We start from the raw sequence: 19,464 nt of genomic DNA, 5'->3' as shown, positions 1-19,464 counted from the left end.
ATTTCTATTAAAAAACTTACTCTGTTGCAGGATGATTTTCCTTTGGCCAGTTTGCCTCTTCTTGGATATACTGTAAGCACACCTTCTGAGAAGGATGGAATACAGAAAGATTATGTCTTCAAACTCCAATTCAAGAATCATGTGTACTTCTTTCGTGCAGAAAGTGAATACACCTTTGGCAGGTGGATGGAAGTCATAAGCAGCGCAACACAGCACTCGGGACGCATTCGTCTCTTCAGTAGAAAAGATAGTGCACTAGAAGATAGTCACAGATAAAACCATGTTTGAAATAATGGAATATCCATATTCACCCTCCATTTTACATCACAGGATCAATGCTATCAATATGTTCCTTCTGAGCTACAGTATTCCATTTTTTGTACTTATAGTTCATTTTATAACCAGCTGTTGTTTGTAGCCTATTTGAATACTGTCATCTGTTTTATCTGTCTACAGTAAAAGTAAATAAGGCCTACAATTATATGCAAGAGATTTCATGGCTGTTTTCCATCTGTGATATGATCCAACTGAAAGACATCAGGGCATGCTGAATAGCAACAAGTCTCTTCTGCTGCTTCTTTATTTTTTTAATAAACTGCAATATGGTTATTGCCAAAATTCTAGCTTTTTTACTTGAGAGTATGTTACTGCAAATATTAACTTAGAAGCACTAGATGCATATATAATTGCTTAGATTCTGTTGTAAATGCACATACCTTTCTTTGTAATACTCCTGCACGTCATTCAGTCACATTTTGTGTGTGACTGTAATTCAGTTCTTATAAGGGAAAGTGTAAAATATGCAAGTCGTGAAAACTTTTCAGGTTAGGATTTGAATTATTCCTTGCAATACTCCAGCATTAATATTTTATGAAGTTTATCTATTAAACAATCACATCTGATGTACATTCCACAGTGAACTGGCTAAGGATACAGATTATGAATATATAGTTATCTAACTTCTCCTGTTTACCTTCTGTTTCCCTTCCCCCGATCATCACTCTTGAGTGATTATTTGTGTGTCCTGCTGTTGTTTTGTAATGTTCATTCTATTCATCAAGATTTTTTTGTAACATCTTCTCATCTTGTGGTTATTTTAAAGTAAATTTCAAATGTTGCAATTGTTTTTAACATTAACAGAGTGTGAATATGGTTTCAGGTGTGAGATAGTATTTTATTCAATCTTCAGCACCTTTAGTGATTAAAAAATTATGACATGATGTGCATGTAGTTTTATAACAAATAAGAAAACATGATCAGTTGATCTCTTCTGTGAAACTGTGTACCATCTATGAAGTGTGTCATTTACACTATATAACTGAGAACCTACAGGTTACTTTTTTACTGTGAGTTGTAAAATGATAGCTAAAGATTTCTCCATTGCTGTATGGAATATGTTACTGCAAATTGTCATTTGACTTTTCTTCATGTCTGCAGTTTCAGATTCTCAACATTTAGTGTTGTTGATGACAACATTTTCAGTTAATTACTTGTTTTATGTTCAAGGTACATTTCTGAAAATTAAGATTTAAATGAAGAGACAAATGTTCATATGTCAGGTCTAGGATGTATTGTTACTGTTTTCTTACCATTTTCTTTGTTGCTTTTTATTACACTGTGGGCATACACTTGCAACCAAAGTTATAACTGTATGGAAAACAGGGAAAAAATCAGATGAAGAAGAAACATCTATAGCAAATCCAAAACCATTGACAAAATATTAATGAATCCCATCGTTCAGAAACCAGAAACTCGTCTTCCACATTAGAAGAAATGGAGCATGCTCCTGACCTGCAAGTTTGGAGGTGCGTGCCTTTTATTTGTGCCAATGGATTTGTTGCACATTTATTTTGCAGACAAGCAGGCTAATTTATCAGTGTAAACAGTATTCTTTACTTCTGTGATATGATATATTCATCCCCAGTGTGTTAAAGAATACAAGGAAGTACTGTATTCAAAATACAAAAAGTGTAAAATCCAGATAAACTCAATGCAAAGCAGGAAGAAACTCACACTTTCTAATTGTTGGAACAGGAACAGTTGGAGCTTAGATAAAAGTCACACAAATGAAAAAATGTTTTCTTTTTATCTTTTTTCTGATTGCTTACTATGCATTTTCAGTGCTTACATAAATTTTATGTCTTTGATTAGCTTTTCTTGAATGTGAGGACCTCATTGGCAGTAGTTGGAATTCAATCTTAGTTCATACAGCAGGCTGTTATTCCCTTGTAACTCTTAATATTGGGACTGGGTGACTTTTACGTTCATGAAGCTGTATGCTGTCCTTTACCTTTTCCTGTTTTCTATCTGTTTCTTCCCTACAACACTAGAACAACTTCAAGAGATAAACTCTGCTTTTTCAGTTGTTGTTTGTTAGTCAAACTGTAATTGCCCCTATTTTTGAATTTGGTGAGCCCACACTCTTTTTCTGTCTCATGCATCACAAATATCATCAGGCTGCACAGTTCACTATAAATGTTAGAATATATAGACTGATAAAAATGGCACTCATGTGAAATTTATTCCAGGTGCCATTGCTCATGTAAATGTGACACTTGGTTAGAGAAAACATCTTATTGATAAATTATATATAGAAAAGAAATAAAGCATTTATTATGGAAGTTGCTGTAATGATAGTGAAAGTGGTAGTATGGAAGTGATAGTACTAGTAATTGCTATCTAAAAAGTCGTACCGTTTTCTTCTTATCTTGAAGAAACAAAAGGAAATCATTAGAAGCAGTTATTATGAAGTCTGACTTAAATGTTTGATGAATTCCTGTACTTGTGTAAAGTAGCTGACTCTACCAAGGAAGAAGAAATTTTGTGATCACTGATTTTACAATTTTTCTAATTGAGATTGACCTTGTTATAGAAAACTGGTATCATCATTGTTTAGAATTATCTGCTTCAGACCATTCAGTAGCAGTGAATACCTTGGATCAAATAGAACCAAAGGCTAAGCTCGCTCCCCCCCCCCCCCCCCCCCCCCCTCCCCCCATTGTGGATTACCAGGGAGGGAATTCACATGAACTTTCACATCTGTCACTTCTGTCACTTGGGAAGTGTCCATTTGTGTTTTCATTTTATGTGTGGTGACAGTGAAGAGAAATTGAACACTTCATTTTCTCACTTTTTTGTGTGTGATCCAGTGATATTTTCTTGGCACAATTATTTTCATGCCAGAAAACCATATTTAGTGTCACTATAACCATGCTGTGTGCCAGTGTAACAGAACTCTTACCTTACTCTGACAGTGTTCCTCCTGTGGCCTTGTAAAATAAAAGAGAGAGAAAATGAAGAGTCTGAAAAATTACTGGAGGCATGTAAAATTTATGAGGACAGTCCCCATAGTCCAACACTTATTAGAATAATGATAACACTTACAGAATTAACAAAATTGGGGTTGTCAGTTTTAGCCACCATTACATTTTGTGCAACTTAGTGCAAAAGAAAAACTAATTTTGCCTCAAAAGGCCTAATATGTATGCTATGCATGTCTTGGCATACCTGTTCTACACATTTTAGTGAACCTTAATTTGTGATAATTGTGTTTTGTGCCCTTTATTGGCATAAATGTGTAAATACTGAAAAGTTGACTGGCAGTTTAAGTGTCTTTTATTCCAAAATTTATTATTCCAATGTTGCATTTGTTTAATGTCAAGAGTCATATTTCTTGCAAGAGACATTAATTTTGTGGTTGTCAGTTTGTTGTAAAATTGTTGGCATTTAAGTCACTGTAGTCGCTATGTATTCTGTTGAAGTTTCTGGCAGAAGTCTTTCTTATTGTCATTATCCCTCTTCTTAGAATTAATGTGATGTTACAAGTGATATTGTTGACATTTCTGAGGACACGTATCCATCATGAATATTGTTATTTATTTATTTTTTTGCAAGTTGCTTTTGTACATAACATCATGAACTGATAGAAATTTCTGATTTCTACTTTGAAGAGAAGTTTTCTGTATTGCATTTGAATGCTTTCCATTTGTAATAGTTTAATGAAACAGACATAATGTAAATCTATTTTTATGGAATATTTTTACTTGTAAGTTTGTAATATTTCTGTTCATCAATTGTGATTTATATAGAATAAAATTAGTAAAAGTTCAAGAAATATTGTGCTCAATAGAAGTTAACATTTATTATATCAATACTGAAATTAGAGATATCTGCAGGTATTCCTGTTATTTGTTGTGACAGGGAGGATATGTCAAGATGTATTAAATATTTAGAAGTCCTACCAGCAATCTTATTACACTGGAATTTGTCTTATGGTGGTACGTTGTCTTTCACATGTTCCACAATGTAATGTTATCAGCCACTCGAGGGAGGGATGGAGTGGCAATAGGCTCAATATTTTCAGATCCATTATAGTACAGATGTTCTCCAAAAGATGTTACAGGCAATAAAAGAGCCAGTTATAATAGTAATAGAAGGTACTAATAGAAGGTACACACTGACAACAGCTTGTTACCCACCCAGTTGTATTTGATAATAGCACAGAACCTTTGAAAAGTGCATATTTATACCGGAAGAGTTTATCCATTCACAGACTGTGCTTAATAAATCCCATCATTAAGGAGAGCTTCAGGAATTTGTATCTGCAGTGGCACAAGTAGCTCTATTGTAGGCTATTTTTGTAAAGTGGCTAATAAGCAATTGCAATTAATGTTAATCTGCTCACATTTTAAATTATGGGAATTAATTTGGGATTCATATATTAGGAGAACTGCAAGTACTTTGAAAACAGTCATTGCTCTTCTGCCTGCAGTACTCAGCTGTTGTTTTTATCTTATATTTCCTACTAAGCATACTTGTCACAGAAACTGTCAATTGCTTACAAGTATGTAACAAAATAGTTTAAATCAGGCAAGTAAGTGAAGATAGGTTAAATAAAATGTGGCAAATCAATTGATAACTTTTGAGGCAAGATTTTCTATGAATTGTACAATGAAATTATGTTGCTTGCAGTATTAATTCAGAACTTACCATTTTACTTAGAAAACAAGTGGTCTGTCCATTGTAGAAAACTGTTTTGGATGAGCTGTAACACCTTACTGACAGCTAACTCATTGAAACTGGAGAATCAGATTGCTTTTGATAAGAACAGAAGACAGAAATGTCTGTAGCACTGGGAGAATTAACTGGGCTCAGCTTCTTGTGATTTGTGGAGCTTAATATAAGCCTAAAACATGATAATTCATGTGTAATATGAACCTACAAATACTGAGTATTACATCTGTGTTATTTTGCTAGTTGCCTGAGTAGTGGAGATCATTTTGTGGTTCCATTTACCATATAAAAACTATTAAGATGTCAATAGCATAGAAGTACAGCTTATTTGAACAGAAGAGAAAAATCATGAACAACTGCAGGTGGCCTGACATCCAGATAAATGGCAAAAATAGATTATGAAATCTCTGACTTTCAGAAATTTTACCCAAAGCAGTCCACTCCACAGGATAGAGTAAATTTGTTCCTTTTTTCTCATGAATGTATCAAAATAGCCATGTTGTCCACCAGTCGACGTGCAGGCAGGGGAATCAGGACGCACTCAGTGTAAAGACACTTCAGCTATCAAGATATTACCAGTAAATTTTCAGTGTGTTCGGAATAAAGTTCCTGAATTTAATGCCCTCGAGGAAGCGTGTGGTGCGCAAATTATTCCCGGGACTGAGACCTGGCTGAACCCTGAGATAGGAAGTTCTGAAATATTTAGTGAGGGTTGGAACGTGTATCAGAAAGACAGATTAGACACTGTAGGAGGTGGTGTCTTCATTGCAGTTGACAAAAATATTGTGTCTACTGAGGTTGAAGTAGTGTGTGATTGTGAAGTTATCTGGACATGTTTAACAGGGTTAGGAGAAATAAAGATAATTGTTGAGTGTTATTACCGGCCAACAGGTTCCACCGTGTCAGTTCTAGCCCACACTCTGTATCGCAGAAGTACCCGGATCATGCTATATTAGTCGGAGGCGACTTCAACCTACCTAGTGTAGACTGGGGTGTCTATGGATTCATTACAGGTGGTACAGACAAGCCGTCGTGCGAATTACTTTTGAACACATTATCCGAGAACTGTCTTGAGCAGCTAAATCGACACCCAACGCGTAATGGAAATATTTAAGATCTGGTTGCCACGAACAGACCAGATCTCATCGACGGTGTCAGTGTTGACACAGGGATTAGTGATCATGATGTTGTCATTATGACTATGGTTATGAAAGTTAAAAAGTCGGTCAAGAAGGCTAGGAGAGTATTCTTACTAGAAAGAGCAGATAAGCAGTTGTTAGCATCCCACTTAGTAAATGAATCGACTTCATTTACTTCCGGTATGATGGACGTGGAAGAATTATGGGCAAATTTTAGACACATTGCAAATCATGCATTGGACAAGTATGTGCTGAAAAAGTGGGTTACGGAAGGAAAAGACCCACCAAGGTTTAACAGCGCAATTCGGAGAATGCTCAGGAAGCAAAGACAGTTGCAAGTTGCACTCACGGTACGAGAAAGATCGGGAGAATGAGGACAGGCAAAAGTTAGTAGAAATTCGTGCTGCTGTAAAAAGAGCTATGCGCGAAGCATACAACCATTACCACCGTCATACCTTAGCAAAAGATCTCGCTGAAAACCAAAGGAAATTCTGGTCTTACGTAAAACCAGTAAGCGGGTCGAAGGCTTCCATCCAGTCACTCACTGATCAGCCTGGCCTGGCAACGGGAGACAGCAAAACGAAAGCTGAAATTTTAAATTTAGCATTTGAGAAATCTTTCATGCAGGAGGATTGTACAAACGTACCGCTGTTTGAGTCTCTTACAGATTCCCGTATGGAGGACATAGTGATAGACATCCCTGGGGTTGTGAAGCAGCTTAATTGGTTGAAAATAAATAAATTGCCAGGTCATGATGGGATTCCAATTCGGTTTTACAGAGAGTATTCTACTGCATTGGTTCCTTACTTAGCTTGCATTTATCACGAATATCTTGCCCAATGTAAAGTCCCGAGTGACTGGAAAAAAGCGCAGGTGATGCCTGTATATAAGAAGGGTAGAAGGACGGATCCTCAAAATTACAGACCAATATGCTTAACATTGGTTTGTTGCAGGATTCTCGAACATATTCTCAGTTCAAATATAATGAATTTCCTTGAGACAGAGAAGTTGCTGTCCATGCATCAGCATGGCTTTAGAAAGCATTGCTCCTGCGAAATGCAACTCGCCCTTTTTTGACATGATATCTTACGAACCATGGATGAAGGGTATCAGACGGATGCCATATTCCTTGACTTCCAGAAAGCGTTTGACTCGGTGCCCCACTTCAGATTCCTAAATGTGGCTCGATGACTTCTTAGGTAATAGAACTCAGTACGTTGTCTTCAATGGTGAGTGTTCATCAGAGGTGAAGGTATCATCTGGAGTGCCCCAGGGAAGTGTAGTAGGTCTGCTGTTGTTTTCTATCTACATAAACGAGCTTTTGGATAGGGTGGACAGCAATGTGCGGCTGTTTGCTGATGATGCTGTGGTGTACGGGAAGGTGTCATTGTTGAGTGACTGTAGAAGGATACAAGACGACTTGGACAGGATTTGTGATTGGTGTAAAGAATGACAGCTAACTCTAAATATAGATAAATGTAAATTAATGCATATGAATAGGAAAAAGAATCCCGTAATGTTTGAATACTCCATTAGTAGTGTAGCGCTTGACACAGTCACGTCGATTAAATATTTGGGTGTAACATTGCAGAGCGATATGAAGTGGGGCAAGCATGTAATGGCAGCTGTGGGGAAGGCAGATAGTCGTCTTCGGTTCATTGGTAGAATTTTGGGAAGATGTGGTTCATCTGTAAAGGAGACCGCTTATAAAACACTAATACGACCTATTCTTGAGTACTGCTCAAGCGTTCGGGGTCCCTATCAGGTTGGATTGAGGGAGGACATAGAAGCAATTCAGAGGCAGGCTGCTAGATTTGTTACTGGTAGGTTTGATCATCACGCGAGTGTTACGGAAATACTTCAGGAACTCGGGTGGGAGTCTCTGGAGGAAAGGAGGTGTTCTTTTCATGAATCGCTAGTGAGGAAATTTAGAGAACCAGCGTTTGAGGCTGACTGCAGTACAACTTTACTGCCGCCAATTTATATTTCACGGAAAGACCACAAAGATAAGATAAGAGAGATTAGGGCTCGTACAGAGGCATATAGGCAGTCATTTTTTCCTCGTTCTGTTTGAGAGTGGAACAGATGTAGAGTCAGAACCAGAGAAGTAAGAAACACTGAAAATAAGAATTCCGAAGAGTATGTTTCTTGTGGAGAAGAAAGTGATAGGTTGGGGAATGTTAAAAAGAAAGTCTGGGTCATTCAGACACCAGGATGAGAGAGATCTATCTGTAGTGAGGATGTGAGAAGATAAAGATGAAGGGAGTGGCATCAGAGAGCAGATCAGAGGTGGTGCACTGGCAAGCATTCTGCCAGGTTGTGTCCGTAGATGATAAGGACGTAGTGAGAAGTAAAGATAGGCAAGAGAGGTGAGAAATGTATAGTGCAATTAAGAATTAGGGGAAAAATAAAGAAAAGAAATGAGTTTTATATATAATGAAAAAAAGAGGGAGGGGGAGATTGTTAACTGAGACAAAGTCTACAAGAGTTCGGGATTTGTTGGATGACTCTAGGAGTATACTAAAATCCCCCGCATATTGCTTACATAGAGATTGTGAGGGCAAGATTAGAATAGCTACAGCACACCCAGATGCATTCAAACAATAATTCTTCCTGTTCTCTATATGGAAACAGAACAGAAAGAAACACTAATAACTGGTATAATGGGATGTACCCTCTGCCATGCACTTCACAGTGGTTTGCAGAGTATGGATATAGATGTAGATGTAAATGAAAACAAAGATATAGTAATCATCAGAACAAAAACATACTATAGAAAAAATATGGTGGGAATGATATGTTGTAAGAGATGAATTTGAAAAACAGTTCTGGTTTTCGTAATTTCAATAGGATGTCGCCACTTGATTTTAAAATTCTAATGAGTATTATAGGGCCTGTTGTCTCAGAGAGAGACACAAATTTCAGAAAAGCACTTGCTGTGAAGCAAAGACTTGCTGTTACTCTTCGCTTTTGACATCTTGAGATTCCTGACAATGCCTTGCATTTTTATTCCACATTTCCAAACCAACTGTACCTCCAAATAGTTCCAGCAGTTTGTGAAGGTTTGGTTGAAGGATTGAAGGATTAAAGGATTATGTAAAGGTAATTCAGTTAATAGTACTAACACATATATTTAATTTATCAGAGATTTATTTTTATATGTATATTAACACTCTGCCATCTGGTGACACCACAGTGGTGTCATGCGCAAAATAGCAGTCAACGCCCGGCGACACCACGGTGGTGTCGTGTGCCTAGTATCGGTCAGTGGCCAGCGACACCACAGTGGTGTTATGAGCATAGTATCATGCAGTGGCCGGCGACAGTACTTTAGTATCTTTTGCATTCTGTTGGTGTTTATTTTAGGTAACAATAAGTTACACACATCATGAAACTTCCTGGCAGATTAAAACTGTGTGCTCGACCGAGACTCGAACTCGGGACCTTTGCCTTTCGCGGGCAAGTGCTCTACCAACTGAGCTGCCGAAGCACGACTCACGCCCGGTACTCACAGCTTTACTTCTGCCTGTACCTCGTCTCCTACCTTCCAAACTTTACAGAAGCTCTCCTGCGAGGAGAGCTTCTGTAAAGTTTGGAAGGTAGGAGACGAGGTACTGGCAGAAGTAAAGCTGTGAGTACCGGGCGTGAGTCGTGCTTCGGCAGCTCAGTTGGTAGAGCACTTGCCCGCGAAAGGCAAAGGTCCCGAGTTCGAGTCTCGGTCGGGCACACAGTTTTAATCTGCCAGGAAGTTTCATATCAGCGCACACTCCGCTGCAGAGTGAAAATGTCATTCTGGGTACACACATCATGTTTTTGTTTTTATTATTACCTGTGCCCTTTCATCGTGGCAGGTGAAAGAGACAGTACAGTTATTAACAATGAATGCACGGAGCATAACTTGGAGGTTGCCACTATATCGCATATGTCTCGTCATGATCTGGTTGACAGACTTTCCGGTCACATAAAGCAGCACCAATGAATAGGCCTATGTATTTACGAAATAATAAACGAAAATGAAGAAACTGCCATATATGTTCCAAAAATCAAAAAGAACAACAAACTTAATGTGCAAGTCTTGAGGAGTTGTTACATCTTGGAGACTGTTTCGCCACATATCATATAAAAGAGAAATACTAAGTAACAAAGATAATGCAAATAAACATATACATGAAACAAACAAATTTAGTATTTATTTACATATGTATATCTTCGAAATTTCATGAAAGTAGGGGAACAGGGTTGATAACTTATGAGAACTAATGATGAAATTAGTAAAATGTAACAGTTTATAATCTCCCGATGATGTCAAGAATGGCTGGCGACAAGCCAAGTAATCCAAATTAGTGCTGCCGGTGAATAAAACTGTACGAGATGCGTGGATGGCAAAGTGTTAAAATTATTACAAATCGTTTTCACCAGCATTTTAAAAGACATTACTTCTACTCCAATGTCACTGGTGGTTTGAATGAATGTGGCAGGGGAATCTGCAGTTGGTGATCCCCCTGCCACATCAACATTCATTACTGACTCCTCCCTTCTACACAAATTCACCTCTACCTCAAATGGAATATCACAATTTTTTTGTTGTCACTTCCCTTATGTAGTCTGGCAGCTCACACAGATTGCTGATGATCAACTTCCTGCAGTCACTTACTGAATCCTGTAGTCATTGTTCTTGTTGCTGCAGAACATTCTGAAACATTTCTGTGGACTGGTTTAAAGGCCCACTTCTTCCACACCCCTCTTCACCCCCTTGTGTGAAAGAGGTATACTTGTTGGTTCATCTGGACTCGGAGGATATTTCATCTCTTGTGGAACCTGAAGTCAGATTTTCTTGTTGCAGATGCCAGCGACAGAAGACATATAGTATGCAAAAGAAACTGTGTTCATCCAGGTGCTCCATTTCCCCCATTGTGTGGGAGCAATTGATAGGAAGCATATTGTCCTACACTTTACAATTACAAAGGGTCATTTAGCAATGTATTGTTTACTGTTATTGATGTGAATTACAGCTTGTTATTTTCTGATGTTTGCTGCCAAGCAAGGAGTTCAGATGGAGATGTCTCTAAAAATGCCTCTCTATATAGAAGTAACCAGTGTTGATGCTACCTGAGAAGACACGAACTGTCACTATGTCAGCAGTGTGTAAGGAGCTATAACAGTCCACAGGGGAGCTTTGATTCTTATTGCCTGCAGACAGATGAAGTGATCCCAGGGGCAAGGAGATGAGATGCTACTGCATCATCTATCACTGCACTCCCAAATATACCACAGAGAACTTCAAGCACACATAGAGAAATCTGTGCTTAATTTGCAAATTACTCTGTAAGTCCACACAGAGTTGTACCGTGGCAGAATACAAATAAAACATAAGCAAGCACAACCTCATTTACCTCTTTATACACTGTATCTCAAGTTTCATTTGGTTTCTGAATATCATCCAGCAACTGTTCACAACTGAAGCCAAACCACTGTGGTTGATACAAAGAATCTGTACCACTTCAAGATTTCTTGCTGTCTTCAATATATTGCTTCTCACTTCTGTACCAAGATTTGAGAGATTCGGTTTTTTAAATCCACATCACTACTGAAGGTGCCAAGCAACACAGCAATTTTCTGTTACAAGTAATGCTTCAGTTTAGTATTTTTGTAAGTGGCGCTTTGCACGTTCCAGAGGCAATATTCTGTCTTATAGAGTGCGACAAGTTTGTATGTTTTGTTTCTTGCCTACTCCATTTTTGAAGAGGAACACACAATGCAATGCAAGACAATACACAGCACTACAAAAAGTAGGACAGAGCATAACACTAGCACTGCACAGTGGCATTTTAGTTGTGATAGCAGACCAGAAACAATGTTCCTTTGATCTGTACTGACACGGATGTGGAATGCTGATTTTGTTTTTGTAACATGTTACTAACACCAGTAGTCCAGTACTGTCAGTGAAAAATTTTGCAAACATTGTTGCAGAACATGCTTCAAACTCAGTATAAACTAACCTATTCTGTAGGTGTGGGCTGCAACTGGGTATCAGATGTCCCCAAGGTGCACAGTTCTTCTATATCAATTCATGCACTCAGCCAGTTTAGTGTTGCCAAGCCTATATAAACCATTTTGCAACTGACACCAGTTAATGATAAATGTGTGGTGTCAGTAGTTTCTCTGCCAGTGATACTATAGCATTTACCAGTGGTTGGGCTGGACTAGGTTTTAGTGGGTGAGTGGATGGGACAGGTTCTACAGGGGAGATAATTGCATGGGTAGGAACCTTGGTTAGGGACAATGGCTTGGGAAAGTCATTAGGTATGACTAGGGTGATATGGAGGTTAGGAAGGTGACAAAAAGGGACAGCAGATTGCCTAAGGAAGCTGTGAGGAAGAGGATTTCATTTCAAAGCGTGATGGAAAAAAGTAGTGGCTTTAGCAGAGTAATGTGACGTGACATTCAAGATCTGGTTGGGAGTGGGTGGCAAATACAGTCCTTCTAAATTTTTGGAAGTGAGAAGTGTGTCAGTCAGAGGGTGAGAGGAGTGTATTGCGCTGGAGATTTGTAAGTGAATGTGGTGTGTGAGGTATTTGTGAAAAAGGGAGAGACAGTTGATGTATGTGTTGAGGTATTCAGTGCTGGAGCAGATATATTTGCTGTTTCTACCTAGGCTGTAGGGAGTGAAGTGTTTGATGTGAAAGTCTTGGCAGCTGTCCAAGTGTATGTATTTTTCCTTTTCAGCTTTCGTTTTTCAATCGCCAGTACTACAACTTTCACTTTCTGAGGGTAAGTACTGGCCAGCAATTATGTCTCACAATTTATTATTTCTTTTTGGAAATGTTAAATCATACACAGACACAACAAAAAGACTGCTAAACAAGTAACCTGTCAGCCAAAAAGCTGCCTTCTTGTGACACACACACACACACACACACACACACACACACACACAAATTCATGCAAATGCAACTCTCACACAGATGAGGCCACTGTTTCCGGCTGCCAAGGCTGGACTGGATTTTCCATTACTTAATTTATTAATTTTTTTGATTGAATTTTCCTGCAGGGGTTGAGATGTGTTCCATGTGGCAATGGGTGAATCAGCTGGTGGCAAATCAGAATGAGACACCATCTTCCTGTCTGGATGTGGGCTGCTGTTGTCATGTTGATTCAAACAGTGTGGCAAGCCACCAGTTAAAACATAGGTGGTTGTAATAGTTCTTTATTCATGTCAGTTACAAGGGTGGAAGAAAAGTCGGGAGATACACTGTTGGCCTCCGTGATATAGGGTCTGTGGTTGCAAAGTGTGCCAGGTCAGCATTACACTACAATTTTAACGATAATTTGTAGTAATTAATTTCATCAGTTCTAAAAAATCACAGATGTATAACAACAAGTAAAAACTCGTCAAAAAATTGAAATTGGTATCTGGGTACAAGATAATCGAGCTATTTTCTGACATGCTACAACTACAAATTGTATTTCAAAACACACGTTTTAGAGAGATCTTTTCTTTGAGCTCACCGAGAAAAACACAAAAATTGATAAAAAGGGCGAATTAAAATGAAAACTTAAGTACAATGAAAGGAATCGGAATCTAACGTGGGGTGTGTGTTTTGCTCCTGTAGCCAGTGATCGTGTAGCGTACCTGATGTGAGTGCAGTGACCTCCAGCGTCTTGTGTGTGAACTTCTTGTTGTTCACTGTGATGAGTGGTCAAAATGGAGTGTTCTACAGTACGCCAATGAGCGCTGTTTGCACTTCAAACGCTGGCCGGAGTGGCCGAGTGGTTCTAGGGGCTACAGTCTGGAGCTGCGCAACCGTTACGGTCACAGGTTCGAATCCTGCCTCAGGCATGGATGTGTGTTATGTCTTTAGGTTAGTTAGGTTAAAATAGTTCTAAGTTCTAGGGGACTGATGACCTCAGAAGTTAAGTCCCATAGTGCTCAGAGCCATTTTGCACTTCAAACTCACTGCTTGCTGCAGTGTGAAACCAGCAGGTTTCATGAAAGCACATACATACACACAAGTTTTCCTTCACTTGTGATACTTATTTATGGCAATGAATATGAAATAAAGTGAAGCTTGCTATGAATTCAGTGTTTCTCTGTCCCAGCAATCCGTTACATTTATAACAATCTATCTGTCATCACAATGCATTAAACGCCATTGAGGACTACAACAAAGGCAAACAGACATCGCACAACTGTTCACTGAATACGTCCCGTTAATTGTGGTGCTGCACATAGCAGACGGAGTAGCTCACATTGGCTGCAGTCAGTAGAGGGACGATACATTCCGGATTCTGTCAACAGGCTCCAAGCAGAACTACTGTAAGTAAAATTAACACACGGTCATGAAGAGTATATGAGGTACTATAACTATATAAATTAAACATAAGTGGAAGCTGCATTCACTCCATTTGCTACACACCTATAGCATCCGACATGACAGCTGCTATGTGATGGAGCACAGAGGTGAAGTGTCATACAGCGTGTGTACGTGGAGTGTCGCGTGGTGTAATGGCTGAATCGCAGCTGTCAAGGTGTATGCCGGCCGCCAGATGCGCTGTGTTCTGCATGTAATAAGTGTGTCGTGTCTTGCCCACTCGTCACATATAGGGTGCCTAAGGAATGCTGCATTCTCGGAATGCCATACAACAATTCAAGCAAATAACGTTAGTAGTTTTATTTCAATAAAGCAGATTGACATAACTTTGAATTAAGAATGGTGTCACAAGTGATGGGCCACATGCAACATAAATCTGAGTCCTTTGCTATATACCGGTTGAACAAAAAGTCAGTATAAATTTGAAAACTTAATAAACCACGGAATAATGAAGATAGAGAGGTAAAAATTGACACACATGCTTTGAATGACATGGGGTTCTTTTAGAACAAAAAAAAAAAACCATAAAGTTCACAAAATGTCCGACAGATGTGCGCTGGACAGCAAAACGTCAGTGACTGAGCATGACAATCGTGACGGGTGAGAGGTACGCCGATATGTTACAGAATCGCATCATCCCCAGCCTAGATGATAAACACCTGCTGGAACGTATGATGTTTATGGAGGATGGCGCTCCACCCCATATTGCTAGATGCGTGAAAGATCTCTGGCGCGCGTTGTTTGGTGGTGATCGTGTGCTCAGCCGCCACTTTCGTCATGCTTGGCCTCCCAGACCTCAGTCCGTGCGATTATTGGCTTTGGGGTTAACTGAAGTCGCAAGTGTATCGTGATCGACCGACATCTTTAGGGATGCTGAAAGACAACATCCGACCCTAATGCCTCACCATAACTCCGGACATGCTTTACAGTGCTGTTCACAACATTATTCCTCGACTACAGCTATTGTTGAGGAATGATGGTGGACGTATTGAGCATTTCCAGTAAAGAACATCACCTTTGCTTTGTCTTACTTTGTTATGGTAATTATTGCTATTCTCATCAGATAAAGTGCCATCTGTCGGACATTTTTTGAACTTTTGTATTTTTTGGTTGTAATAAAATCCCATGCCATTCCAAGCATGTGTCTCAATTTGTACCTCTGTATCTACATTATTCCGTGACTTATTCAGTTTTCAAATTTATACTGACTTTTTGATCACCAGGTACAATGTTCATGCAAGTTTGACACACAGTTTGTGGATCACTAATAACTGCTATTGTAGCGTTCTCTGCTAGACCTGTCTGTATACTGTCCAAATATTGAGCGGTCGAGGCTGACAGGAGCGGCGATTATACTCTCCTCTTGTAGAGAGACCACTCCTGTCATGGTGCTGTCCTAATCAGCGCACCATTGGCTGATGTCGTTTCACCGCCTTCTCTTCTCTTGTGTTCTTTTTCTTCGTTCCGACTCTTGTGATTCCGTCAGGGCCATTGGGAAGGCGTGAAAGTGCGTCCGCACTATCGAGTTGAGCCATAGGACGATACACAATCTCGTACTTGTATCGGGACAACAACAAAGCCCATCGTTGCAATTTTTGGCCAGTTCGTACAGGAACCGATTTCGTCGGATGAAACAAGGACGTTAAAGGCTTGTGATCCGTTACTAAGTAGAATTTTCTGCCATACAAGTAGTGGTGAAATTTGGTGACACCATACACAATAGCCAATGCCTCTTTCTCAACTTGTGAGCTTTGGACAACACTTTTGATGCGAAAGCAATAGGTCTATCACCAATTCTGTGCAAAAGCACTGTACCGATTCCATAAGAGGAAGCGCCAACTTGCAATACAACTGGCTTGTCAGGATCATGGTAAACTAATCATCGATCATTGAACAATGCATCTTTAAGTTTTTGAAAAGCTACTTGGCACTCATCTGTCCAGACAAAGGGGACATTCTTGCGACGCAAGCGCTGCTATGGAGATGCGATTTGTGCAGATTCGGTATGAACCGAATATAATAGTTCGTTTTCTCTAAGACTGACTGCAATCTGTGACATTGCGAGATTCTGGCAAGTCTCGTATGGCTAACAAGACGCGACTGAAGAGGATGTACACCTTGACTGTTTATGACGTGACCAAGATACTGCAACTCAGGTTTAAAAAAATCAAACTTGCCCAGTCTACACTTCAGTCCTGCATCAGACAACACACGAAATAAAGCACGTAAATTTGCAATATGCTCTTCAGGTGTACGACCTGCTATGACAATATCGTCCAGATAGTTTGAACAGTTTGGCACTTGTGCAGTCAGCTGTTCCAAAAACAGGCGGGTGCGGAATCACTGCTAAAAGGCAAACGCAAATATTTAAACAAGCCCAAATGAGTATTTATGAACCACACTTCTTGAGATTCTCCATCGACCGGTATTTGAAGATGTGCGTCGCGCAAATCAATTTTTGAGAAGTAGCGTCCAGCGCCTAATTAGTCCATGAGATCCTCTGGGCGTGACAGTGGATAATTATGAATGACAGTTTGTGGGCTGACTGTAGACAAAGTCAACACAGAGGTGAATACGATCTGAAGGTTTGGGGAGCAAAACCAGTGGACTTGCCCATTGACTAGCTGATATGGGCGCAATAACTCCTGTATCTTGCAATTCTGTTAAGTTCAGCAGCGACTTTGTCCCGTAATGCAATAGGAACCGTTCTGGCCCTGCAAAATTTCGGCTGAGCATTGTCTTTCAGCGTAATATGTGCAACAAAATTGTTAGCTTTGCGCAAACCTTCAGAAAAGAGTTCTGGGAATTCTTTTAGCAAGCTAGCTATACTGTCTGTAGCATGGAATGCAGATACTGGCAACACATTGTCCTGAATGGTAAAGCCAAACAAATCAAAAGCATCAAGACCAAATATGTTCTCACACTCGCGTGATTATAGCACTGTAAAAGTCACTGTTCACTTATGCGAGCGATACATGGCAGGCAAAGTACATGTTCGATAACGGGAATGTCTTGTCCATTATAAGCCGTCAGTTGCATGCTAGTTTTAGACAGGCGTGGCGACCCTAATAGTTCATATGTGTGACGGTTGAGCAATGTGACAGAGGCACTTGTGTCCAACTGAAATTTCCTACGTTTCCCACGAATAAGTAAATGAACAAAATGTTTGTTCGACTGGCATATCACTGAAGAAACTGCACGCTTGCTAGTTTTGTCAATGCCTGTGACAGACTTAATGGCATGGGCCTTGTGACTAGATTTTTGTGGGCGGGCCGAATTGTTATGTTTGTCCCGTTGCAGACATACGTATTGCACATGTCCTTTCCTAACACGAGCGTAACACTGAGCTTGTCGGGAGTGGTAGTCTTGGCGTTTGTGCCGTGAATAACACCTAGGGTAAGACTTAATTCTGTCTGTCTGTGTAGCCGCCTGTTTAGCGAACTGCTAAAGGCTGTTCACTGGGCATGGCTAGCGCACGCTGCCCGTGCGGAACGTGGCGATCGCAAGCAAAGGACTCAACTTGGCAAACAGGTGGCTGCTAAAATGTATGAGCCGATAAGGCACCGGAATTGTACTGATCTAGTATTTGCACTATCTGCTGAAATGATTGATCGGACTGTTTCAAAATCTGTTCTCCGAGTTTGAATTCGGGCACATTGTACAGTCGTGCACAAAACGAGCGAGACACCTCGCCTTTTCGTTATGCTGTTCCGCAAAGCTTTAAAGTCTGCTACACAGCATAACAGGCAAGGCAACGAAGTGCTACCAACATACTATGCGCAGGCGTGAAATTGAAAAAGTATGTCACCGCTTATGTGACAATATTTCGGGATGTTTATCGAAATAACAAAATACTGTTATAGGCGAGTAAATTTAGTACGACAATTCTGCACCACCTCAGGAAATAAACGGAAACATAGCTGTCAAACGTATTCTACAATGTTTCGAATTCTCCATTAGACTCGTCACAGCCAGAAAACGTTCATTAGTCGAAGTGTTTCTTAAGCTAGCTAGCAGTGGGAATGCTCGCACTTCCAAATCGCGGTGGCATTAATACTGGGATCTGAATTACCATGTGTATAGGCAAATGGATTTTATTTTCATTCCTGTAAACGTGATTTGGATCGAAAGCGTAGCTACGATTAATATGCTGATGTATCGACTGCAACTAGAAAATTTCGAATAAAGAGTAGGGGGAATTATTTAGGCGGCCCTCATCTTCAGCAACTGGCCTACTTTTTCCGCTTCTGTCAATAATTGTGGCACTGAACGATTTTTAACTGAATTTCGTTGTGAATCTTCACGCATTGATAAATTTGCACACTTTCATCGTAGGTCAGCAACGGTAATCCAGTATGACTGGTCTGAACGTTGACACAGACCGTTTCGCGGCCGAATGCGCATAATATTTTGCTAATTCGTAACGATCTGGGGTACTATGTCTTACTAAAACAGTTATGTTATCTCGATTAGTTTAAATTCATTTTTATTAGTATAGTTCATACTAATTTGCGTTTCTTCTTTCATTCATATCTTATATTTACGTGTTGTGTTTAACACACTAATCAGCATTAATATAGTGTTACACACGATTGAAAACAGTCTGACAAAGTTCGGATAGTTTTTCAATTTCACGCCTGTGCATAGCATGTTGGTAGCACTTCGTCGCCTTGCCTGTTAAGCTGTGTAGCGGACTTCAAAGCTGTGCGGATCAGCATAACGAAAAAGCGAGGGGTCTCGCTCGTTTTGTCCGCGACTGTACATGATCGCTTCACGCGACATAACATCTGAATATAAAGCACTGCAAGCACATTTGAATTTTCATTTCTTTACCAGACCCTACAAAATCTGTTACCCACTCACGATAAGTTTGTTCTGACCGTTTTTTGTAATTAAAGAACTGATACCTAGCTGCCACCACTTTCTCTTGTTGGTCATAA

The 19,464-nt window shown here is 39.7% G+C and overlaps 1 protein-coding gene across 1 annotated transcript in view; it reads left to right on the top strand.

Moving 5' to 3' along the window:
• LOC126458053 (FERM, ARHGEF and pleckstrin domain-containing protein 1) overlaps window positions 1–3,397 on the top strand; it is a 761,742-nt gene extending 758,345 nt beyond the window's left edge. The window contains exon 23 of the mRNA XM_050094851.1: window positions 31–3,397. Within this exon, the coding sequence (XP_049950808.1) occupies window positions 31–276 (246 nt within the window). The 3' untranslated portion in view covers window positions 277–3,397. The remainder of the gene's footprint in view (window positions 1–30) is intronic.
• Window positions 3,398–19,464: the final 16,067 nt, after the last annotated feature.

This window comes from Schistocerca serialis, chromosome 2, assembly GCF_023864345.2.
Source record: "Schistocerca serialis cubense isolate TAMUIC-IGC-003099 chromosome 2, iqSchSeri2.2, whole genome shotgun sequence".
Lineage (NCBI taxonomy): Eukaryota > Metazoa > Arthropoda > Insecta > Orthoptera > Acrididae > Schistocerca > Schistocerca serialis.
This window is presented reverse-complemented; position numbering and strand designations above follow the sequence as displayed.